This window comes from Myxine glutinosa, chromosome 2 (genome assembly GCF_964187855.1).
Source record: "Myxine glutinosa chromosome 2, kmMyxGlut1.1, whole genome shotgun sequence".
NCBI classification, from domain to species: Eukaryota; Metazoa; Chordata; class Myxini; order Myxiniformes; family Myxinidae; genus Myxine; species Myxine glutinosa.
In genome coordinates, this window is record NC_136262.1 from 87,138,779 (window position 1) to 87,164,565 (window position 25,787).

General features: G+C 43.0%; 1 protein-coding gene across 2 annotated transcripts; it reads left to right on the forward strand.

Annotated features, from left to right (window-relative positions):
• Window position 1: 1 nt before the first annotated feature.
• Window positions 2-24,213, forward strand: FAN1 (FANCD2 and FANCI associated nuclease 1). 2 transcript variants are annotated; one of them, XM_078771192.1, is made up of 14 exons: window positions 2-30; window positions 6,599-7,832; window positions 8,005-8,145; window positions 9,657-9,870; window positions 9,957-10,199; window positions 10,298-10,429; window positions 10,525-10,633; window positions 10,931-11,050; window positions 16,168-16,332; window positions 16,427-16,595; window positions 18,416-18,519; window positions 18,636-18,830; window positions 18,968-19,096; window positions 23,870-24,213. In XM_078771192.1, exons 2-14 carry the CDS (start codon window positions 6,653-6,655, stop codon window positions 24,008-24,010), a joined length of 3,042 nt encoding a protein of 1,013 aa, XP_078627318.1. In that variant the 5' UTR covers window positions 2-30; window positions 6,599-6,652; the 3' UTR covers window positions 24,011-24,213. The 2 variants fall into 2 exon arrangements, with proteins under 2 accessions (XP_078627318.1, XP_067963973.2); XM_068107872.2 differs by having other exon boundaries at window positions 15-151.
• Window positions 24,214-25,787: the final 1,574 nt, after the last annotated feature.

Below are 25,787 nucleotides of genomic sequence, written 5' to 3' on the forward strand. Positions count from 1 at the left end.
TACGAGTGCGAGTGGGAAACAGGAAGTGAGGTGAAAGGTTAATATGTTTCTCTTCAGACAATTTAAGTTCTTGTCCTTGTGCACTATCACGTGTTTACGTCATGTGCTTCAATCGTTGTTTAAAAGTCTTCAGCTGGTGACGATCGGTCACGTGAGTGGTTATGATTTTGATCTAAAACATGTTCGTGTATTACACTATTACTATTATTATTAATAACGTGGTGGGTTCCGCTCACACAAACGCACGGGGTGATGAGCAACAACTGAAACCTTCGCTATGTATATAACCTGCAAACTCAACGTCATAGTTACTTATGATGTAATTACTATGATAGTATTTTACCTGTCCTGATTGCACCTGTGCAGGTATTGAACAAGTGATGCAGTTATTGAATCCGGTCGAGTTCAAACCTGACGTCTTGTTTCCACTCGTCCGTCATGGTGACATTGACTTACTCCTCCACAACTGTGTCGAGGATGTCCCGTAACCATTCTAACCTCTCGGAGATGATAACTGTAGTTTTAAAACATTTTTTGGGTATTAATGGCGTTGTATCCAACTGTTTCCCCATCAAGCAAATTAAATGAACGAACAGGGAAGACAACGCTGAGGTTGCAACTAAGATTAAGAGGGTTGTTTGAGGTGGGGTTAATGGTTGCAGAAGGGCTGGCAGGGTAGCCCAGACGTATGTACATTCACTTCTCGGCTATCTAGTCTGAGTTCGAATCCCGACCAAGCTACAAACTACCATCCTGGTTTCTCACAGGCAGGACGATTCATCAATGTCTGTCTTCTCTGCCAGGTCTCTCTCTGTCTTCGTGCCTTGTCCATCAATCCCCATTTAACAAGGATAGCTAGAATCCTGACATCAATCTACTGTTTCCTTGCTGATTAGACTAGTCCGTGCATCGGGAGCCCGTTAGGCAGGAGGACCCATCTGCCATTCCTGGTTGATGGTAGATGCTAAATATCCCATGTTGGAGGTGAGTCGTCACCACCACCCGGAAGAAACTCCAAATTCCTGTTATCCTACCTTCAGTTGAGTATTCTGCATTAGTGGTTCCCGTTCAAGATTGCTTCGATCCTAGAAACATTTCTCGACGAGTCATTATACCTCCCCCCCCCCTCCCCCCCCCCCAAGCTCTATGAAGAGTATGGGTCTCACATTTTTATTATTAATTTTTATTATTTTCTTTCTGATGTAAAAATTGTAAGCATCATTTAAAAAATTTAGACAAACAGGGATAAAGTTGGCTATCCTGCTCCCAGTCTCTCCAAATTTGCACACCTGAGATCCTCACCACATACAAGGCTTTCATCCACAGCTCAATGGAATACTGCTCTCCCCTCTGGACTGGTGCTCCTGCCTCACACCTAGCTCGTCTTCACGCTGTTGAAACCAAAGCGTTCAGAATCATTGGAATCTCCCGCGATGAAGCTACCTCCGAGGGCCTCTCACTCACTCACCGCAGGCAGGTTGGTGGTCTTTCCGTCTTCTACCGACTCCTCTCCGGCCTTGCCCCCCCCCAGCTCTCTCTGGGCTCTGTCCCCCAAATATTCCTACAGGTCGCACAAGATCTGCCTGCAACCCTCTTATGGTTAAACTGCCAAAATCAAGACTCTCTGCTCACCTTCACTCCTTCATTCCTCTTTTCTCCCGCCTCTGGAACAAACTCCCTCACTCTCTTCAATCCCACTCCTCCCTCCAGGTCTTTAAAACAGCTGTTCACCACCATCTCTTATCTTCCCCCATCCAAAACCTTGATCTTTTCTACCCCTGCTAGTTTCACCCCAAATCCACTTTTTTGAAATACCAACTTCTGTCCTGGAAGTCCTTGTGTTTATACTTCTCCCACCCCCCCCCCCCTTCCCACGCCTCCTCCCCCCAAGCCCTCTCCCCACACATCTCCCGATATCCCTGCTCTCAAATGTTGTGTTTGTGTGCTTCCCTTTCTCTCCCCATCTTGTCTACCGCTCCCTCCTTTTATATATTTTGTTTGTCTGTTTGATTTGTTTGTGAAATAAATGTTAGCTCTTTCACGAGCCTCGATTCTGTATACAAAAAAAAAAAAAAATCCCAGTTCTGTCTCATTGCAAGGGCATGCAAGAGAACCTGCATTAAAATGATTTCACCTGTAATAAAAGTTAAAATTGCCACTCATTCATCACCCAAGTGAAGGTTCATGAAATGGCCAAAGGAAACTTTCCCCAATTTCATTGGCCTGGGTGAACCTGGGTGAACCTGAGATGGTCAAAGTATGAAAACTCGTAACTTTAAGAACATTTAATAATGATATTTAAGAACATTTTTGCTAACGGACAATCCTACTATTAATTTGCAATTGGTCACTGGCTTTAACACCAATACAAATTTTTATTACGGATCCTAGGCATCACAAAGGTAAGCCTAGTGTTGTGGTTAAGGTGGCTGGCTTGAGATCTTCGGGTCTAGAGTTTGAGCCCTATTTGTGCCGTTGAATTAACACCACGTGGGTTGACTCGGCCTTTCATCCTTCCGAGATCAGTAAAAATGAGTACCAGGTGACTGGATATAGGAGAGGCATTGCATCAGTGGCAGTCGCACCCCCAGAAAGTGATGCAACCAGCAGCCATAGGCTGCACCCGAACCACCGTCAAAAAGCTACACACATCGAACAAAGTTTCAAATATAGCACCTCACCACCAATAGTGTTCAAATTGCATCAGAAGTGGCAATAAATGTGAATTGTTGCTCCCAGCTAGCTGGCTCGATGACAGAAGATGCCGTTTGCATTTTTGCCGTCTCCTTCCCTATTACTCCGCCTAGAATCTCGTGCGGGACGGGCAGGCAGCTAGTGATAGTAAGTACACAAAGTATGATGGTGGCATGGAGAATCAAGAAAAGGACAGAGTTGAAAAAGAGGTTAAGATGAGTTATGAAAGAGGAGGTAAGGGGAAATAATTGGGAGATGAAATTGTGATGAGGGTTGAGTGAACGATGTGGGGCAGGTTGAAGATTACACCATTTTGTATACCTTCTTGTTTTGTATGCAGCACATGGCTGCGGGGAGCATCGTTTGCTGGGGGTGTAGCTGTGCTGCTGATGCAGTGCCCCCTATAGGTTGAAGCAGGAATTTGGCCAGGTTGCCGGCGATCGCTCTACCCTAATGTGGAAGTAATCGTAAGGCTAATTCTCTCCAAGACCTGGAGGGAAGAGTTTTTTTTTTATTGGCTTTGTCATTTATCCAAAACCAAAACAGTTAAATGTGCAGTACACGGTGGGACAATCTGGTGGCACTCTATACCTGTGGAATAATTGGGAGAACATCCAGTCTTGTAAAAAAAAAAAAAGAAGAAGAAGAAAAAGAGGAGTACGCATGGATAACAAACAATTCAGCATGGCTGTGATTTATCATTGAGACATGTCGCACAAATCAGTAAACAGTTGGAAGGTCAAAGCAACGTAACGTTTGTATTCATTGATATAGAGAAGGCTTATGACCGGGTTCCTCGGGAGGAAGTCTGGAGATGTGCACGAATTTGTGAAGCCCCTAAGAAATATGTACGATTATTACAGGACATGTATAAGGAGTGTCAGACGAGAGTAATAAGCAGTGTGAGATGGAGTGAGTTTTGAAGTTAACCATCATTGTGGCGATCCCAAGTAAAAATGGGAAAGCTGAAAGAAAAAGAAACAGTTGGTTTATTTTTGAGTGGTTTCAAGCAATGCTGCTCGAAGTCCTTCAGTCAAAGATTGCTTTGAGATAGTTAATGTTTGTTATCATAATTGTTTTGGGATAGTTAAAGCTTGTTATAATTGTTTTGGGATAGTTAAAGCTTGTTATAATTGTTTTGGGATAGTTAATGCTAGTTATCATAATTGTTTTGGGATAGTTAAAGCTTGTTATAATTGTTTTGGGATAGTTAAAGCTTGTTATAATTGTTTTGGGATAGTTAAAGCTTGTTATAATTGTTTTGGGATAGTTAATGTTTGTTATCATAATTGTTTTGGGATAGTTAATGCTTATCATAATTGTTTTGGGATAGTTAATGCTTGTTATAATTGTTTTGGGATAGTTAATGCTAGTTATCATAATTGTTTTGGGATAGTTAATGCTAGTTATCATAATTGTTTTGGGATAGTTAAAGCTTGTTATAATTGTTTTGGAATAGTTAATGCTTGTTATCATAATTGTTTTGGGATAGTTAAAGCTTGTTATAATTGTTTTGGGATAGTTAATGCTAGTTATCATAATTGTTTTGGGATAGTTAAAGCTTGTTATAATTGTTTTGGGATAGTTAATGCGAGTTATCATAATTGTTTTGGGATAGTTAAAGCTTGTTATAATTGTTTTGGGATAGTTAATGCTAGTTATCATAATTGTTTTGGGATAGTTAAAGCTTGTTGTAATTGTTTTGGGATAGTTAATGCTAGTTATCATAATTGTTTTGGGATAGTTAAAGCTTGCTATAATTGTTTTGGGCTAGTTAATGCTTGTTATAATTGTTTTGGAATAGTTAATGCTAGTTATCATAATTGTTTTGGGATAGTTAAAGCTTGTTATAATTGTTTTGGGATAGTTAATGTTTGTTATAATTGTTTTGGGATAGTTAATGCTTATCATAATTGTTTTGGGATAGTTAATGCTTGTTATAATTGTTTTGGGATAGTTAATGCTAGTTATCATAATTGTTTTGGGATAGTTAAAGCTTGTTATAATTGTTTTGGGATAGTTAATGCTAGTTATAATTGTTTTGGGATAGTTAAAGCTTGTTATAATTGTTTTGGGATAGTTACTGCTAGTTATCATAATTGTTTTGGGATAGATAAAGCTTGCTATAATTGTTTTGGGCTAGTTAATGCTTGTTATAATTGTTTTGGAATAGTTAATGCTAGTTATCATTGTTTTGGGACTGTTAAAGCTTGTTATAATTGTTTTGGGATAGTTAATGTTTGTTATCATAATTGTTTTGGGATAGTTAATGCTTATCATAATTGTTTTGGGATAGTTAATGCTTGTTATAATTGTTTTGGGATAGTTAATGCTAGTTATCATAATTGTTTTGGGATAGTTAATGCTAGTTATCATTGTTTTGGGATAGTTAAAGCTTGTTATAATTGTTTTGGGATACTTAATGCTAGTTATCATAATTGTTTTGGGATAGTTAAAGCTTGTTATAATTGTTTTGGGATAGTTAATGCTAGTTATCATAATTGTTTTGGGATAGTTAAAGCTTGCTATAATTGTTTTGGGCTAGTTAATGCTTGTTATAATTGTTTTGGAATAGTTAATGCTAGTTATCATAATTGTTTTGGGATAGTTAATGTTTGTTATCATAATTGTTTTGGGATAGTTAATGCTTATCATAATTGTTTTGGGATAGTTAATGCTTGTTATAATTGTTTTGGGATAGTTAATGCTAGTTATCATAATTGTTTTGGGATAGTTAATGCTAGTTATCATTGTTTTGGGATAGTTAAAGCTTGTTATAATTGTTTTGGGATACTTAATGCTAGTTATCATAATTGTTTTGGGATAGTTAAAGCTTGTTATAATTGTTTTGGAATAGTTAATGCTTATCATAATTGTTTTGGGATAGTTAAAGCTTGTTATAATTGTTTTGGGATAGTTATTGCTAGTTATAATTGTTTTGGGAGAGTTGATGTTTGTTATCATAATTGTTTTGGGATAGTTAAAGCTTGTTATAATTGTTTTGGGATAGTTATTGCTAGTTATCATAATTGTGTTGGGATAGTTAAAGCTTTTTATAATTGTTTTGGGATAGTTAATGCTAGTTATAATTGTTTTGGGAGAGTTGATGTTTGTTATCATAATTGTTTTGGGATAGTTAAAGCTTGTTATAATTGTTTTGGGATAGTTAATGCTAGCTATAATTGTTTTGGGATAGTTAATGCTTATCATTGTTTTGGGATGGTTAATGCTTGTTATCATAATTGTTTTGGGATAGTTAATGCTTATCATTGTTTTGGGATAGTTAATGCTTGTTATCATTGTTTTGGGATAGTTAATGCTTATCATATTTGTTTTGGGATAGTTAATGCTTGTTATCATTGTTTTGGGATAGTTAATGCTTGGTATCATAATAGCTTTGCGATCGCTAATGCTTGGCAATGATGCGCGCTGAAAGGGAGTACTCAGTTTTCACTCCGGTTTCTTGTTTTCTTGTTTGTCCGGGCGATATCTCAGCCATCCTTTGAGCTAGGAAGCTGATATTTGGACACGACAGTGACGAAGTGATGTGGCTATAAAGGATATTTTTGATTTATTGATTAATTCTTTATTGATTAATCAATTATTTGATTTTTTCGATTAATGACTTATTTAATTAATTTTCAAAAAGTTACAGCTTCGGATGAAGCACTGGTGGTTTAGGTATGCTATTACTATTAACCAATTGATTAAGAAAATATTTTATGATCATTATTTATTGATTTTAATCATGCAATTAATCAATCAATTGTTGTACACCTCTCCCACCCAATACAGTCTGTATGAGCTGGAGGATAATTATTTATTTGGCATGGGGGTGGTGTACTTTGAATGTATCTGTACTTGTTTATTTTTTGTTCTAATGCTTGTGAATTTGTCTTCCTAGGTTTGAAATGAGTATTTTGTGAGCATTACAAGGAAGGTGCTGCCAAGTAGATTGATGGCCCAGCAGCGCAGGACACGCGGCCGAGGCCAAAAGAGGAAAGCCTACACAGAGCCAGTGAAGCATTCCGGTTCCATTTTGAACTTTGTTCACTTCCTTGGCAGTTGTGTGCCCTGTCCTGTATGTGGCAAGCAGGTAAACAAAAGTGACATAAACAGGCACCTGGATAGCGATTGCTCAAATGTCGAGACTGGGCAGTCGTTTGACAATGGCAGTCGTTTGTTGAGACAGAAGGCCGTTGAATGCACAGAATTAAGGAAAAGCTCAAAAATCTGCCATGACGTGGTGCTGATAGAAGATGATGATGATGATTTTGAGACGAATGTTCCGAATCGCAAGAGCATTGGCGTTCTGAAAATGAGCCCGTATTTTAAGCATCGAGCCGACCAGCCGAGAACCAGCCGAAAGAATAAAAGTACTACCAACAACAGAATTGTAGTTGATGTAGAATCGAGATACAAGGTCGCTGCTTGCAACAAGCTTTCCCCATCATCAAAATCCTCGTCAATACGTTTTACAGTTGAAAGCAAAATGGCAGAAACCCATAGTGTCTCAATTGGCACCAAGCCGGCTGACACAAATGACGGATTGTCAAATGACCCTCATCTGACGAGCTCGCAGAATGACAATGTTGAAGTTCTTTCTGCCTCGTTTCAGGACTGCTCAGACACTGGCGACCTCTCCATCTTCGCATCGAGTAGCACATACAATGATTCCTCGGTTAAAGACGAAAAACAGCCTTTCCCTCCCAAGATTGCTTTCCAAAAAACAGGAACACAGCAGTTGATAGCATCGAAAAGTGAAGAGTTGAACATGGATTCTTGTGACAAATATGGCGTGAAAAATAAACAACTGGCTTCCAGATGTTTGCTATCAAAGCAGAGACATAATGAGCAGACATTGGGTAGCAATGATGCTTTAGAAACATCTGCAAATAAAGACCTTTTGCCTAAACCGCACATAAAGGGAAATCCTTGTAAAGCCCCTCTCCCGAGCTGGGATGAGATGTGGCTGAAGGTGAATGAGATCAGGTTAAATAGTGCTGGTGATGCAACGCAGTCGTATTATCTACAAAACTTCTTAACTGCTCTCTGGACTGTTTTTGAGGAAGAAGAAGATCGACGACTGTTCAACGTTGAAGATTTTGACATGCTTTATCGATTTTACAATCTATCAGGTGTGTTCATGCTGTTGTCGCTTTTTTTTTTTTAGCAGTATTTATTTGTTTGCAATTGTGAATTTTTATATTTATTTCTGTGCACAGTTTTCGTAGAAGCTCCCATGTTGTGTCATGTGACTGTGCTCATAAGCTTGTTGGTCATGCACATTTTGATGCCTTCTTCATGCAGCCACTTCCAAAAAACTCTACGTGCGCCTCTTCCAACGCAAGTGGCAGTGGTTGCGGGCTGCCCGACTCAATTACCCAGAGATCGCCGATGACCTCGTGGAAGCTGTGGATGAGCTGGTTCAAATGGGATTTCTAATGTCTGGTAGGTCGTAGTGTGCATTTACTATGTTGGCCTGTGCATTGCTCCTAGTGTGCATTTACTTGCACATGCATCCTGCTTATAATTGATGGTGACCCGCTATATGGTATCTCATGTTATCCAACTGGGCAATGCATGTATGCACAATAATATTTTAAGTTATTCTTCCCTTTTCTCCTTTCCTGTCTTGATCACCTCTTCTTCTCCCACTCATTAGACTGCTTGTACGAGTACAAACTTGTTTGGTCTCACTTTTTGTGTACATAGTTGAGGCTAGTGGAAGAGCAAGAACAAAGAATGCATCAGCAGGCAACATAACAGAAAGAACAGTAGAGAAGGGGGAAATGCCAACAGCATGGGAAAATATAGGAAGACGGACAAGCCGTGTCAAAGAGAAAAGGAAGAGATATTGATGAAGAAGAAGAATGAATTGGTTGTACCTGATGGAATAATGAGCAGAGTAAGGCTTTTTAAAATACATTTTGGAAGTGTCTTTTCAATGTTATGAAGAGCTTTTAAAGGAATAGAAACGTTTTATTCAGTGAAGATTCATTTTGCAGATATTGAAAGGGAGAAGGGATAAGGAATTGAGTAACTGAGCACTGAGATGAAAAATTTTCCCCGCCCCCCCCCCCCCCCGATGTTGGTTTTTTTTGGGGGGGGGAGGGAGGTTTGGAATGAAGCAGGAAAGATATGTTGTTTGTATTTTTGAGTGAAGAGCGGAAATGGATTGAGCTGAGGGATCACAAGTAACAAAACCCAGGATAAGAGGAGCGAAAGCAAGGCAAAAACAGTTAATGCACAACCTATGTCGACCCTGACCTAAATCGGGACACGGCCTGGATGATTCAACAAAACAGGATATGGTTTGGGACAGAAAAATTGACGAACAACACAGCCAGCAAAACGGGTTTGGAATGCGAAGAGTTCAGTTTTTGATCGGTGCCAGGCAATAGTGGACAAAAGCAGTTATGGCACATTCGTTGTGTCCGATTTTCCAGTCGGTTTGGCAAGATTCAAATTTTCAGACATGAACCCTAGTTCAGCCAAAATTGAGGCTGAACCCCAGTTCCATGCCACTTTTTTGCATAATACAAGTGGAAATGAATTGTTTTTTGCGTCTTGGGTTACGCTGCCTGGAAAAAAAATTGGTCGCAAAGCTTTTCCACATTCTTATGTTCAATCATGCACTTTCATTCCCTTTCTCTTTTCATGTAAATATTTACCTTGGAAGTAACCAAAAGCAATGCAAGGGTAACCAAAAGCAAAGCAAAAACAAAATTAGAGTCAATCTATTTTTATAAGGACGAAAATGGAGAACCTCTCAACTCCTACCTCCTTCCCAGGTATGCCAATACACCACCTTATTCTCCTTTTTAATACCCTATAATTCCAAAGCTATTCCCCCCACCCCTCCCCAGCCAGTAATGCCGTTCTGTTGAACGTTTTGAATCAAATTTGGTTTCACAAAAGGAATTTTTATTTTTCTAATTGTATTCCATTTGTTTGTGCAGAACAAGCACTTACTGATCTTCAGGAGGCTTTGAATGTACTCTCTGGCCCTGAGCTTCGTAATCTGGCACGGAAGTTTCATTTGCAGCCTCCTTCCGGTTCATCAGCTTCAAGAAGTTTCTTCATGCAAGAATTCCAACGACTTGGCCGCCAGCAGTCGATGCTGAGCTTTGCCAAAGCCACGTCTCTAGACACCAGCCAGGCTATCTTGCGCAGGTTAATGTTCATCAATTGCGCTGTTAAAGAAGCAGATTCTTCTGCATTCGTGATTTGAAGTTAAATTTGCATTTCTTCTGTTGCAGGACCAGAGAAGTGTTGGGCCGCTGTGTCTGCCTGCAAGCCGGCCCGCGGGCTGTGTTGGCCCGTGCATTGCTCCTGTTCTCTCTGCCTGATTCTGTCGAAGATGAGGACGCAGCTGGATTAGGCCAGGTCGGTCAGGGATCCCTCTTCACCATTCTCATGGTGAACATGGGCCGAGTCAATTTCCCTGACTACTCAGTGTTGCGTCAAAGGCGTGTCTTTCGCAACCGCGATGACCTTCTACGGTCAGCATGGCTTTATTTCCACCACACTTTCTCACATCTTAAAGGGGCTCACAGTACAGTTTATACCTGCTGACTGTATCCTTTGACTTATTCAACAGCTTTGAGACAAGTATAAACCAGCTGAGTGAATTGATGGCTGCTGTTAGTAATGGCAGTTGGGATGAGGCTTTACACATCTACAAGAAGGCACAAGCATCTTGGACTTGCATAGAGCAGGATGAGGACTTCAGGTATATACTGTACATACCTTGCTTACGTTAGACAACTGCACTTTGCTCATTTGAGTTTGAATAGAACATCAGTTGGCATGCTGTTGTCTTCCTAGCCATGAGCGTGACCTTCCCGTATTCCTGCGCTGTTACACAGCCGGTTGGGTGCATGTCAGACTGCGCTTTCGAGGTGTTGAGGTTCTGCAGAGACACAAACTTTACAAGGTAGTTATTTGTTGTCTGTTTTAGTTTTTGATTAGAGGCTTGGTGGTTTGGAAACATCCCAGTTGGTGATCACATGGTCATTACGTGGTCATTCTCTGCCCTCTCATCACTGATTGTGGCCATGCACATTTGGCTTGGTCACCACAATTGATTTGCAACATACATTGCCCTTTACGGGAATATACTGTTTCACCATGCTTTAAGTTCCAGCGACAAAGAATTTGTCGTTTCCTCCACGTCTCTATTATTTAGGTATGACCTCTAAAAAGTGTTTTTTACATCCATTTGTATTCCCAGGAGGCGGTAGTCGAACTTCGTTCCCTTCTCGGACAGGAATTATTCTGCCCAGATAGCCGAGGGCGCTGGTGGGACCGACTTGCCCTCAACCTTCATCATCACCTCAAGCACACTCAAGAGGTGTGTAGCAGTATGAAATCGTTAACATCCATGAACTAATACCGGCAAACAGGACGCCCAGTTTAACGTCCATCAGAGAGACAGCAGACACAATGATGAAGCACCCTGTCTGTGAAGCAATGGGATGGCAGTGTATAGAAAGGTCGGGATTCAAACCCAGGCTAGACAGCTCAGAGGTGAGCACACCTCTAGGCTTACTCGCCAGTTCAGAGAATAGAGTAATAAAGGTAGAGATCTCGCGAGATCTTGGATCTCGCGAGATCTTGGAGACGGCGGCAGGGATTTTCGAAGCTCCACACGGTCTCCACGTTTTTCGAAGTTAAGTCTGTTCACAATTGTATTTTGTCGAAACTGTATTTATCTTTCGGTGTGTGAAGTTATTGTGTGCAACTTTGGTTGTTTCTCGGTGTTTATCTTTCATAAATTGATCGTCTGTTTGCCGTGTCGCGAGCAAGGCCTTGTACAGTGTGCACTGTACAACCTTGAGGCTTTGTTTTTCTCTCAGTGGTCCGTCGTTTGTGATCCAATAACTTTCGTTCTCTGTATTCCCAGTCTTTTCACCCATAGCCTACTTCCTTGTGTAAATCTCAACTCAAAAAAAAAACAAACAAAAAAAAAAACATTTCCTTCTCTGTTCTCATTCGTTTATTCATTCTTATTCGTTCGTTCGTTCTTCGACCACGTGTTTCTCCCCCATTTCCCCAGATAGTTTTCACTCATTAACCTTCAATGTTTACACTTTCCCCTCAAGTTATGTATTCCGTCATATTTTATAACACCTTTTTCTTCTTCTTCTTTAAAAGGCTGCTTTCGACTTGCTCACCAAATCAATTCATCCCAAAAAAAATATCCATCTCCTATAGTGCCTTTGTTCTACATTCCCTAAACTCTCCTGCACTCCATCCTCCATCCAGCGTCCTTAAACGTATTTTTAACTCGAAGGTCACAAGAAACTCATTTTGCAATAAATGTTCGTTTCCCATAAATCGTACACTTTCAAAAATCCAATCTCACCCCTCCCCTCCAAATCTTCCCCATAACCCCTCCCCTCCAAATCTTCCCCATCACCCCTCCCCTCCAAATCTTCCCCATCACCCATCCCTTTCAAATCTCCCCCCTTGCCCCCTCCCTCCTAAACTACCCCCTCACCCCTCCCCGCCAAGACGCCCCCTCGCCCCTCCCCTCCTAGACTCCTGCCTCACCCCTCCCCTCCAAATCTCCCCCATATCCCATCCCTTTCAAATCCCTCCCCTTGTCCCTTCCCTCCCAAACTCCCCCCTCACCCCTCCCCTTCAAATCTCCCCACCCTCATTGCTTCTCAATTTCCCCCCGCTCACTCCCCCTCCTCAAAGCGTCCTCCCCGCTTCTTCCCCCTTCAAACTCTCACCTCCATCTCCCCCAACCTTCTGTCTCGCTCTTCCCCCTCCTCAAATAACACCTCATTGTGGCTCACCCAATCACCATCAAACCTTTTGTCCGCCCCATCCTTCCCTTTCTCCGAGCTATTCTGAAATCTCTGACACACCTTCAACAGCTCTCCCTACCTCTTCCACCTCTTCCACATCTTACCCTACCCCTCCTCCCCCCTGTTCTGTATCTGATGCTCCCCCTTCCTCTTCATTAACGGTATGGACCTCAAACATCCGGGGCCTTCGTTCAAACTTAACTGATCTCTCCATACAGGTTGCTTCTGTCAAACCAGACGTGATCTGCTTAACAGAAACTTTCCTCCTTTATGATGTCTCTGATTCCATAGTATCTCTCCCGGGCTACTCCCTCCTCCGGTATGATAGACCTGAGCCTCGTCCTGGAGGCGGGGTTGCTATCTTTATCAAAAACTCTCTTCCTCACTCGCCCTGCACTGCACTCTCTCCACCTCACCCCCAGGAATACCTCTGGCTACGGCTTCCCCTTCGCTCCCACCTCTTGTTCATATGTGTGCTGTACCGTCCACCAAACAGTGATGACTCCATCTACATCTCGCTGTCTGATGATATGGACCAACTTCTATCTACTCATCCCAACTCTCTCTTCCTCATATGTGGTGATTTCAACTGTCATCATGCCAGTTGGCTGGGTGTGGGTACCTCTCTCACCAGCCATGGCTCCTCAGCAAAGGACTTCTGCGACTCACTGGGACTGACACAATCTGTCAATTTCCCGACCCGGATCTCAGTCAACGGAACATCTTCTCTTCTGGACTTGGTTATGACTAACTTCCCTGAAAATGTCTGCTGCTCTTCTTCTGCTCCGATCGGATCATCTGATCATGTCCTTGTTAAAGTGGACATCTCTCTGACCATCCTCAGGGAGCCTGCTCAGCGTCGACGAGTCTGGCATTTCACTCAGGCCAACTGGCACGGTCTTCAAGCAGCCATCAATCATCTGGACTGGTCTCCCATCTCTACCACCTCTGACATCAACTCATCCTGGGAATTCTTCCAAAGTAAATTGCTCTCTCTCATGCACAGATTTATCCCATCTCGTCTTCAGTTGTCATACCCTTCCTCCCGTCCATGGTACACGGAATCTTGTGGTGAGGCTGTTGCCCAGAAACAACTTGCCTTCGTCTCCTGGAAAGCAAATCCAACGGAAGGAAATCTCTTTTCCTTTCACAAAGCCCGAAACAAGTGTGTGTCCACCCTCAGGAGAGCCAGGAAACAATATCTCTCCGTTCTCAAGACCGAACTCTCTTATCTGTCTCCCTCTTCCAAATCCTGGTGGCGTCTGGTCAAATCCGTTTCTGGTGTTTGTTCCCCCTCCATCCCCTCCCTTACCTCAAACGGCTACACAGCTGACTCCGCACGTGAAAAGGCTGAATGCCTCAACTCTGTGTTTGCCTCTAAATCTTGTGTCCCAAACCCATCCCTCTCTGTACCCACCATACCCAGTCGTACCCTGCTGCTCCTGGACTCCGTGTCCTTTCCTCCTGACAAGGTGGAAAAGTTTCTGTCAACCCTCGACTCTGATTCTGCAACTGGACCCGACGGCATCAGCCCACGGGTCCTAAAATCCTGCTCTGCTGCTCTATCTCACCCTCTCTCTGTTCTCTTCACCCTCTCTTTTGCTCAAGGTCAACTGCCATCTGCTTGGAAATCAGCCAACATCACCGCTTTGCACAAAAAAGGTGCAAAAACAGATCCTAGCAACTACAGACCAATCAGCCTTCTCCCAATTATCAGCAAAGTCATGGAATCCATCATTGCTTCTGATATGAAATCTTTCCTCTTCTCCAATGGCTTGATCTCTGATCATCAATTTGGTTTCAGACCAGGTCACTCTACTCTGGACATGCTGCTTCTGCTGTCTCAACAATGGATGGAGGTCCTCAATGCCAAACAGGAAATTAGAGCTGTCTCCCTCGACATATCACGTGCCTTCGACACGGTCTGGCACCCCGCTCTGCTCACCAAACTCTCCTCCTTTGGTATCCATGGAAATCTCCACGCATGGCTGGCGGACTTCCTCTCTAGTCGTCGTCAACGTGTGGCCCTGAATGGGTTTCTCTCATCTCCTCTTCCTGTTCAGGCTGGAGTTCCCCAAGGCAGTGTTCTGGGCCCCGTGCTTTTTCTGGTCTTCATCAATGATCTCTCTGACTCTCTCGAAAATCCTCTCTATCTCTTTGCTGATGACTCCACTCTCTGCCGCTCCATTCCTCTTCCCTCAGATCGGCAGTCTGCTGCCTCCTCACTCTCTGAAGACCTGGACAAAATCACAGACTGGTCAAACAAGTGGAACATGTCTTTCAATCCTGACAAATCTCACACTCTTACTATGTCTCTCCGAAAAGATCGACTGGACAACCCTCCCATCTACTTTCTCAACAATCCTCTCCAAGAAGTTCTGTCGCTCAAGATTTTGGGTCTCACTATCTGCCATGATCTTTCTTGGGAAAACCACATTTCCAAGCTGGCCTCCAAAGCCAGTCGCCGACTGGGCATCCTCCGTCGTGCGAAGTCCTTCCTCGGCACACCTGAGCTCCTCACCACATACAAGGCTTTCATCCGCAGCTCAATGGAATACTGTTCTCCCCTATGGGCCGGTGCTCCTGCCTCACACCTAGCTCAGCTTCACGCTGTTGAAACCAAAGCTTTCAGAATTATTGGAATCTCCCGCGATGAAGCTATCTCTGAGGGCCTTTCACTCACTCACCGCAGGCAGGTAGGTGGTCTTTCTGTCTTCTACCGACTCCTCTCCGGCCTTGCACCCCCAGCTCTCTCTGTGCTCTGTCCCCCAAATATTCCTACAGGTCGCACAAGATCTGCCAGCAACCCTCTGATGGTTAAACTGCCGAAATCTCGGCTCTCCGCTCACCTTCACTCTTTCATTCCTCTTTTCTCCCGCCTCTGGAACAAACTCCCTCACTCCCTTCAATCCCACTCCTCCCTCCAGGTCTTTAAAACAGCTGTTCACCACCATCTCTTATCTTCCCCCATCCAAAACCTTGATCTTTTCTACCCCCGCTAATTCACCCCAGATCCACCTTGTTTGAAATTCCAACTTCTTTCCTGGAAGTCCTGGCAGTGTCCATATGTTTTATACCTCTCCCACTGCCCCCTTCCCACGCCCCCCCCCCCCCAAAGCCCTCGCCCTCTCTCAGATCTCTCGATGTCTCCATGTCTCTCGGTCCCTGCTCTCAAATGTTGTGTTTGTGTCCTTCCCCCTCTCTCCCCATCTTGTCTACCGCTCCCTATGTTATATGTTTTATGTGTCGGTTTGTCTTTCTGTGTGATTAATGTTCGCTCTTTCACGAGCCTCGATATTGTATACAAAAAAAAAAAAAAAAAAAAAAAAAAAAAAAAAAAAAAAAAAAAAAAAAAAAAAAAAAAAAAAAAAAAAAAAAAAAAAAAAAAAAAAAAAAAAAAAAAAAAAAAAAAAAAAAAAAAAAAAAAAAAAAAAAAAAAAAAAGATGATTTTTCTTTTTTAATGGTGAGCAGATATTGTACTTTGGCACAAATTGAAGAACTGCCTAAAGGTAGGGTGCTCCATTTGACAATGAAAGCCTTTACAAGTGTGTTGTCAACAAAAAAGCTCCATAAGATTTGGATAAAATGCCGCTAAGATTTCTTGATAAAAGTGGTACAAATGAAGTTAGAGTAAAGGGCTGCTAACCACAGGCCATTGAAGCCATCCAAGATGGACTGATGGACCGGTTGGTGCGCACAGGACACCGGTTGGCCCTTCAGCAGAGAGCAACCCGAATCCAGGCATCTGCCAAGAGTTGTCGTTTCCGGGCACTGTTGAATAACCAGCCTATTCTGGAATATCAGGAAGCTCCAAAGGTAATGGGCGCAATTACGGTTTCCCTTGCACCCAAAGGTTGGTGTTCATGTTTGCAGCTTTGCTTAAATACCATGTGCTTTGTTGTTTGATTAGATTTCTATCAAGGGACAAAGCTGCCCTCAGATGGGCATGGGGAAGTCTGTGTTCCTACGTCCTGGTTCGCCAACATCTGAAGAAGATTCCAGTTCAGGTTCTGCCACTATTATGTGCTCTGTGGAAGAACTGGTCCTGGCGCATTTTCGGACAGATGGGTATGACCAGGGTACGTACGATATAATTTTGTAAATCTGGTGTGGGGAAAATGAAGGTGGAGAGCAGCGAGGAATGTAAAATCTAATCTTTACTTTTATCATCATCCCGACTTTTATCATCTATCATCATTATGATCAACAAGCTTTTTGAATTTAAGCATTTGCACTTTCACATGGGAAGAACATTTTTGATGATTTCTTCTTTTTTTTTAAAGCAAAATTTTGTTAATTTCAGACAAACACAGTCACTGACCTGAGAGGAAGTGACGTAACTTTTGAAAGCACTCTGGGTGCCAGCATCGAACTTTGTGGAATCTTTTCTTTCTGCAGTTGGGGAGAAATGTCCCCCTCGTTATAGGATACCAACCCACGGGGTTTATCTGTGCGATATATATTTATCGATCAGGCTCAGTTTGAACCACCGATCACCCAGACTCACACACTAACCATTATGATCTACTCTATCACTGGCGGTGAGAGTCAGAGTCCTGCCCTCGAGGCTTGGGCCCCGGGTCCTGCGTTCACGGCTCGAGTCTGCATGTATGACCTCCCCGACTCATAGCACACCTGAGATTGCTTCGCATTGTTGTAGTCTCCTGTAATTCTTCATTGTTCCTGTGTAATGCTGAGATTATTTCTTTTAAAAAACCGGTCCTTTTCACATATCTGTACTTCGTCATCCAAAACATTTGATTGGTTAAAAAGCCCATGATGACTGTTTAAAATGAGATTTTGGCGATGCGCTTTGATTTTATAAATAGGAGCGTTTCAGTGAATGGCAGTATCGACTCTTTAAAATAAGTGGAGGAAATAAGACTGCAACAACAACTTCCATCTTCATTTTGACGGCTTATTTTCAATGAACATGATGAAGTATTGCGCTGCATTCTTTCTTTTTGTTTTGCACAAAGTGTCTTGTCCCACTGCAGCAAACGTCTTATTATTTATCCATACCACCTTCTTCTTCTTCATTGTCATAGCCAACTGGATGATGCCTCACATTCCTTAAGAAACATGCTTGTCCTTCACCAACCATGAAGCTTGAGATGCACAGACACAGAAAATTTTATTATTGTTGTTTAGCAACCTAAGCATGTAGGGTGACACCAGGAAATTCCAGTTCAACAGCTGTATTTACTCAGCCATGGCCAAGTTGACATTTTTCTTTGAAGAAGCCATTATTTTATGACTCGATACACCCATATTTGTTTTGTGATCATAGTTGCTGACATCATTTGTCACTTGCTAATTTGGAGTTAAATTTCCCACAGAAATGTAAATTAACTGACAGGACGACCCTTTTAACTGAAGCATTTGTCCGTGTCCTGGTAAACGCCTCATTTAATAGCACCGCAAAGCGGGCATAACCCCTCAGCCCATTCATGGTGGAAACCAATTTCAAGATGGCTGCCGTGGGGGCCATATTGAAAATCGCAGCGCGCCCATTTTCGAAAGGAACCTTCCTCTACTCAACCCCAACACACACTGCAAAAATGGATTTAGTTGGACAAGCCGTTCTCCTTGAAATTGACGGAAACCAATTTCAAGATGGCTACCATGGCGGCCATCTTGAAAATCGCAGCATGCCCATTTTCGAAAGGCACCTTCCTCTACTCAACCCCAACACACACTGCAAAAATGGATTTAGTTGGACAAGCCGTTCTCCTTGAAATTGACGGAAACCAAAAGTTGACGGATGCCCGGACGACAATACCCATTAGCCCAATTTGGGCTGAGGGGTGAAAAGGAATCGCCTTCATCTAGGTCCGAATTAAATGGTGCAGTATGGGACTGTTGCTCTCACACATGCTCTTTTCCCCTGTGGTTGCAGGGATTCATGGTGAGGGCTCGACATTCCTCACACTCTTTGGCCTCATTGCGTGGGACATCGTTTTCATCTCCGGCATTCCAGATGCATTCCGCAGTTCCTATCAGGTGCCATCTTTTCTGTAATTTGATATATAAAATGCCGATTCTGCAATATTGAAATGTTTTGTTTAATCTGAACAAATTTTGACTTGAAGGATGCATATTGTTCTTCTACTTTCAAGGCTTTTCCACTGGATCTTTACACTGACTGTTTCTACTCCAACCGCTGTGAATTGCTGCAAGCCCGGCTCACAATTGTAGAGCAGGCCTCTGCTGCAAGCTTGGGTGAAATGATAGCTAAAACTTGGGAGACCCAACAAGGCCGGACCTCAGCCTTAGTCAATTGGGACCGATTTGAGTCTCTGGAACAGGCACAGGTTAGTATCAAATGGGGACGGTGATTGCTGCTTGTTGGATACTTGAAGTCCAAAACATTTGAGTACCTTGAATGACCGGCTCCCAAATTAGGGACAAACCGCCTCGGATCTACACTTCCCCATGAACGTGCTTGCAGGAGCTGGTAGCTTGCCTGGGTGGCCCTGTGCTGGCTGGAATATGCAGACGGCTTGCTCGAGACTTGCGGCACTGCAGGGCCGGCCTACCTGACTTGGTAGTGTGGAACTCGAAATCCAGAAAATGCAAGGTGGTGTTAATATGCTCATTACATTAATATTTGTTGTTCTTGTTGACATTTTCATATCGATATATACATTGTAAGGATAAATGATGAAGCCTCGTACCCATCACTATATCTGGTCCTGCGTTTCTTTAAATTTCACGTTTCAAATGTGATTTAGCAAGGGACTGAATGATGTCATGGCAGCATAGATCACACACATGATACTTAGTCGTTTTAAAATAAATAAATATATACACTACATGACCAAAAGTATGTAACTTCTAATTAGTGGATTCAGCTGTTTCAGCCACACCCATTGCTGACAGGTATATATAATCAAGCACACAGCCATGCATTCTCCATGGACAAACATTGGCAGTAGAATGGGCCGTAATTGTTTGTGTCTGTCCCCCTCTCTCCCCATCTTGTCTACCGCTCCCCTTATTTTGTGTTTTATGTGTCGGTTTGACTTTTCGTGTGATTAATGTTAGCTCTTTCACGAGCCTCGATCTTGCATACAAAAAACTGAAGAGCTCCGTGACTTTCAATGTGGCACCGTCATAGGATGCCACCTTTCCAACAAGTCAGTTCGTCAAATTTCTGCCCTGCTAGTGCTGCCCCGGTCAACTGAAAGTGCTGTTATTGTGAAGTGGAAACATCTAGGAGCAACAACAGCTCAGCCGTGAAGTGGTAGGCCACACAAGCTCACAGAACAGGACCGCCGAGTGCTGAAGCGCGTAAAAATCATCTGTCCTCGGTTTGCAACACTCACTACCGAGTTCCAAACTGCCTCTGGAAGCAACGTCAGCACAACAACTGTTCGTCGGGAGCTTCATGAAATGGGTTTCCATGGCCGAGCAGCCGCACACAAGCCTAAGATCACCATGCGCAATGCCAAGCGTCGGCTGGAGTGGTGTAAAGCTCACCGCCATTGGACTCTGGAGCAGTGTAAACGCGTTCTCTGGACTGATGAATCACGCTTCACCATCTGGCAGTCCGACGGACGAATCTGGATTTGGCGGATGCCAGGAGAACATTTCCTGCCCTAATGCATAGTGCCAACTGTAACGTTTGGTGGAGGAGGAATAATGGTCTGGGGCTGTTTTTCATGGTTTGGGCGAGGCCCCTTAGTTCCAGTGAAGGGAAATCTTAATGCTACAGCATACAATGACATTCTAGACAATTGTGTGCTTCCAAATTTGTGGCAACAGTTTGGGGAAGGCCCTTTCCTGTTTCAGCATGATATGGCCCATGCACAAAACGAGGTCCATACACAAATGGTTTGTCAAGATCAGTGTGGAAGAACTTGACTGGCCTGCACAGAGCCCTGACCTCAACCCCATCGAACACCTTTGGGATGAATTGGAACGTCGACTGCGAGCCACGCCTAATCACCCAACATCAGTGCCCGACCTCACTAATACTCTTGTGGCTGAATGGAAGCAAATCCCCACAGCAATGTTCCAACATCAAGTGGAAGGCTGTTATAGCAGCAATGGGGGGGGGAGGGGGAGACCTCAACCTGCTGCCTCGTCAGCAATCAATTCCATATTAATGCCCATGATTTTGGAATGAGATGTTCAATGTTCGGGTGTCCACATCCTTTTGGTCATGTGTCTCTATATTCTACTATGTACACATATTACATATTGTCGTGTGGTTCCCTCAACACTGAAAGAACCACGGAAGGCAAACGCGTTAATGGAGGCGTTTTGAATCCACCTATGTGGTGGATTATACACGAGGAGCAAAAAGAGTACCGACTTACCTGGACGGGTCTCGCCGGTGTCTTCACCCTGCAAAAATAACTCAAATGGAAAGGGATTTACAAATGTACAGAAAATAACGAAAGGATTTACTAAAACGGAATGCTGGGACAAAGAAAACGCAACGATAAACCAAATTCCTAAATGGAGCGCTCCCTCACCAGACTGGGAAACAGACACAGGGAAATATAAACTGGATAAAATAAAATATGTGTAGGTTATCGTGGCACTTAGCTCAACTCGCTGCCTCATCAGCAATCGTCCAGGCCCCAGCGCACAGTCTTGATGCGGCTCCGGCGTTGGCGGGAAACCGCTCTTCGTTTGGCGCACATGCACAAAGTCAGGCCTCAGTTCTCCTCGCACGCCAAAGGATGGTTTCAGTAAGTGTCGAAGGCCAGGGGTGAGCTAGAGGCAGGAACATCGAGGGAAGATAGGAAGATGCGAGAAGCGAGGAAGAGCAAAATGCAGGCGTGAAGGGCAAAAAAGCAAGAGAACAAGAGAAAATGTCGGTCCTCCAGTTCTTTTAACGTCAGGCCGTGACGTCATCATCACTTCTCCACCAATCAGCACGCCGCTTCTTGTTCACCTCTGACGTCCTCGATGGTCCTTCCCAATCGGCACTCGGCTTCCTCCTCGGCCTTCCTTCCACCAATCAGCGGGTAGGTTCTTCCTCCGTCCTGGCCAATCACGAATCCCTTCTTACCCCGGCCTTCCCATTGGTCAACTGTCCAATAGCGAGTTGCTTTTTGCTCCGCCCAGGCCAATCACGGCTCCTCGGGGCGTGTCTTCGGCCTGCCTGTCTTCCGGCGATGTAGCTGGTGCGTCCCAAATGGCTGTGCTCAGAATTGGCTTCCGGTTGGTTTTATGGTTATTATTTAGTGCAATTAATGAGCATTTCTCACTAGTGTCTACGGTGCAGTGCCAAAAGAGCCAAAGGATAAATCACATAGGGAAAGACATACAAGGGATAAGTTATCCTTATCCCCGAAGCTAGTTAACATGCCCGGCCCCCTCGTGACAGGGACGAAGATGCACCTTACTCCGACATTCGGCTAAACAGAAATTACATGGTGATGGTTCTTACCCTACATCGGGAGCACGATAGACAAAAATCTACCTGACTCTACATATCACTACCCCACAAACATAACAATACTTACATATTACATATTTGTCCATATTATTTAGTGTCTATTTGGCATGTGTGTATATATATATATATATATATATATATATATATATATATATATATATATATATATATAATATATAATATACACATATAATATACACGACAGTTTCTATGTGGTCAGATAGAGAAACGAGATGACACGGCTGAAAGGGAAGTGCACTACTGTAGAGGTATCCTATCAGGCCAGCCATCATACCTGGCTGAATTAAAGGTCAGCAAGGGGTCCATGAATCCTTTCTCTGGAAATAGTTGTCCATGTTTCTATGCCAGGATGGGCCTTTTATTTAACAAACTTTTTTTTTTTCAACTGCTTTGCAATAAGATAACGTTTTTGATTTCCCATTCATGTCTTGTCCTCTGCAAGTTACATAGTACATTCAGTTAATGTTACATAGTAAGTTTGGAGGCGTTAACTGTGCTTTTGGTTGTCGGCCCAAATAAGCATTTATGGGTGTGAAGGTTTTCAGCTTTCAAGCCACAGATCTTGCAGTTTTCAGCCACAGAACCACTCTCTCAGCATCAACTGCTATAATCGCGATTGTCACCCATGACAAGGAAAGCACGAAATGGGTTGCCACCACCGTTGTAGCATGTTTTAGAATTTGAATCCACACCGAATAGATTTGAACCCGATGAGCTAACCCACAGGCCCAATTTGTGCACCAAACCACATGTTAACCCAAGGTTTATATAAATGGGCAGGGTAATGTAACTCACCACCATCATGGACCTATGAAAGCCTCCCAACTGAAAACTGCTGCCAAAAACAAATGCAGTCGTGTTCAGGGAGGAAGGGGGTGTGTTTGTACAGATAAGGTAATCCGGGCACATTGTAATCTTCGCATAATCGAGCAAACTAACCACATTGCACTACAGAGGAAAAGTTCTCACCATAATCTCACTCCACTAGAATAACATACATTTTTGACAGGGTGTGAGCAGGATTGAAGGATCTGTTCACGTTACATGTATTTTGGGTAACTGCAAGGCTCACGTGGCTGCACCTGGATGGGTTTGTGGGTTATGGAGAAGCAGCTGAAACCCGAATCCTATCCAGGTTCCTCCTGATGACTCGATCTTTGCTTCTTTCTTTTAGAGCCTCCGATGCAGTAATTGGTCTTCTATTTGACAATAAAGAAATAACATTTTGAGAAGTGGCAAGTGATTAACAAGTCGGAGTATGCTGAAACAACCATAAGGAATCAAACAGTCGAGCATCCTCATGAGTTTGAAAAACCTTTGCTCACAGCTGTTTAGTAGCGGAAGACAATCTGCAGTAATGTGTGCGGTCCATTTCCACCACGTGAAACTCGGTCCAGTTCTGGGTTTCTTTGCAGCCAGATGCCACCTCCTCTGCTCTGAGAGGCTTTCTTCTGAAGCTAAGGAAACCTGTTCCTGAATAGTATTGTTTAAGTTTTTGTCAATGCAATGTATTTACATGTCTCAGTGCCTTAATGCATGCTTTGGTCCGTGTGTCCCTGTCCAAGCCGTGTTATTTTGGGCCTTGTCCGGGTTTGTTGCAGCATTTCCTCCCTCATCCTTTCCCTGTTCATTCATTGACTACGGCTGTAGATTTAACAGGCCTCTTCCAAATTAGCGTTGGTGAAGTTACGATGAAAGAAAAAAACAAAACCTCCAGATTCAACTTGTATTCCTATTTGGTGGCTTGGTGAACAGCACCTTAAACTCTGCTTTGAGTTAGCATCCAGTCTCACACGAAAGCAATACTTGATCCAAAGGATTTTCAAATGTACATTGGAGTAAACCAGGAATTGGATTCGCATCTGCAACACCTTGGAGCAGTGCTGACACACGCATGCTGCACGTTTCTTTTTTCAGCTCATCGAGGTAAAGGGTCCTGGCGACCGCTTGTCCCCAAAGCAGCTGCTGTGGTTGGATCACCTGCTCAAGATCGGCGCCGATGCTGCCGTGTGCCACGTTGAGGTGGTCGGTGCCCGCTCTGCACGCCTTACAGATTGAGCCCAATGTTGCTCATGTCGGAGTTTTCTACAATTTGACAAAGCATGAAAAAGCCTGTAACTCATTTTGAGGAACTTAAGTGCCCACACCTATACCACATTTACACCTGGAGGGCATTAGAATGCCACATGTATACAGAGATGCATCACGTGCTGATTGTACTTACACACATTCTCATCATTAAACTGTGGCATGTTTTGCCATTCTTTGTTATATATAGCCTATCAGTACGTAACAAATAAGATCTAAAATAACCAAATAAATATGATAAACAGGATTAATGCAGCACCTATTTTTATGCCTCCACCGACAGACGTCATTATGTTTTCAGGTCGTCAGTCCATGATAGGTTTTCGTTTCCGTGATAACTTGAGAACAGCCGAAGGGATCCTAGTCAAACTTGATGTAGGTACAGTGCATTCAGAAAGTATTCAGACCCCTTCACTTTTTTCACATTTTATTATCTTGCCAAAACGAAGTTTTTGCAAGATGTATCAGTCAGCTTGTATGTTTGTTTTTTTGTTTGTTTGTGGTTAATCATTTTTTTTCACGTTTAGATCACTCTGTAGACCACAGTTATTATTGGAAACTCCTGTAACTTCGCATATCAGAGTCCTATAGAGATACCCTTCAGCACACAAAATTATGAAGGTCAAGGTCAAAGGTCAAGGTCACTTTGCGGCCAATCATGGAGGTCGACGAAACACTAATTTTTTGAGTAACTTTGATCGGATCGTCTCCAAACTTCATGGGAATCTAGTATATGGTCCGGCGCTCAGCTGATTAGTTTTTGGTGGCGATCGGCCTTGACCTTCATGGTTAGCGCTGGAGGTCGAAAATTATTGACCCCAAGGTCAAATTTTGAAATCGTAGGTACCATATCGAGTAATACCTCATATGAATGCCCTTGATGAGTGCTTCCCAGATCTGTAAACAGTTTGACGCTATGACGTCATTTGATGACGTCATGACGAAAAAACGGAATTTTCACATTTTGGCAAGATACGGTTCACCCTGTGGGTGACATAATTATCTTGCCAAAACGAAGTTTTTGCAAGATGTATCAGTCAGCTTGTATGTTTGTTATCTTGCCAAAACGAAGTTTTTGCAAGATGTATCAGTCAGCTTGTATGTTTGTTTTTTTGTTTGTGGTTAATCATTTTTTTTTCATGTTTAGATCACTCTGTAGACCACAGTTATTATTGGAAACTCCTGTAACTTCGCATATCAGAGTCCTATAGAGATACCCTTCAGCACACAAAATTTTGAAGGTCAAGGTCAAAGGTCAAGGTCACTTTGCGGTCAATCATGGAGGTCAACGAAACCCTTATTTTTTGAGTAACTTTGATCGGATCGTCTCCAAACTTCATGGGAATCTAGTATATGGTCCGGCGCTCAGCTGATTAGTTTTTGGTGGCGATCGGCCTTGACCTTCATGGTTAGCGCTGGAGGTCGAAAATTATTGACCCCAAGGTCAAATTTTGAAATCGTAGGTACCATATCGAGTAATACCTCATATGAATGCCCTTGATGAGTGCTTCCCAGATCTGTAAACAGTTTGACGCTATGACGTCATTTGATGACGTCATGACGAAAAAACGGAATTTTCATGAAAAAATTATTTCCTCAGTTCTCATCAAAATCTTTCAATATTTCATGTGCGTTGGTCATGAAGACATACTATTCACCATACGAAATTATTAAGGTCAAGGTCAAATGGCAAGATACGGTTCACCCTGTGGGTGACATATGTTCATTTATGTTGCAGCCTCATGCT

Bases quoted from the DNA above. Each gene is read 5' to 3' on its own strand.
- FAN1 (XM_078771192.1), top strand. From the start codon at position 6,653: ATGGCCCAGCAGCGCAGGACACGCGGCCGAGGCCAAAAGAGGAAAGCC. The intron at 16,333-16,426 runs GTAATGGGCGCA...TTGTTTGATTAG, and splicing joins AATATCAGGAAGCTCCAAAG to ATTTCTATCAAGGGACAAAG. The intron at 19,097-23,869 runs GTGGTGTTAATA...TTCTTTTTTCAG, and splicing joins CGAAATCCAGAAAATGCAAG to CTCATCGAGGTAAAGGGTCC.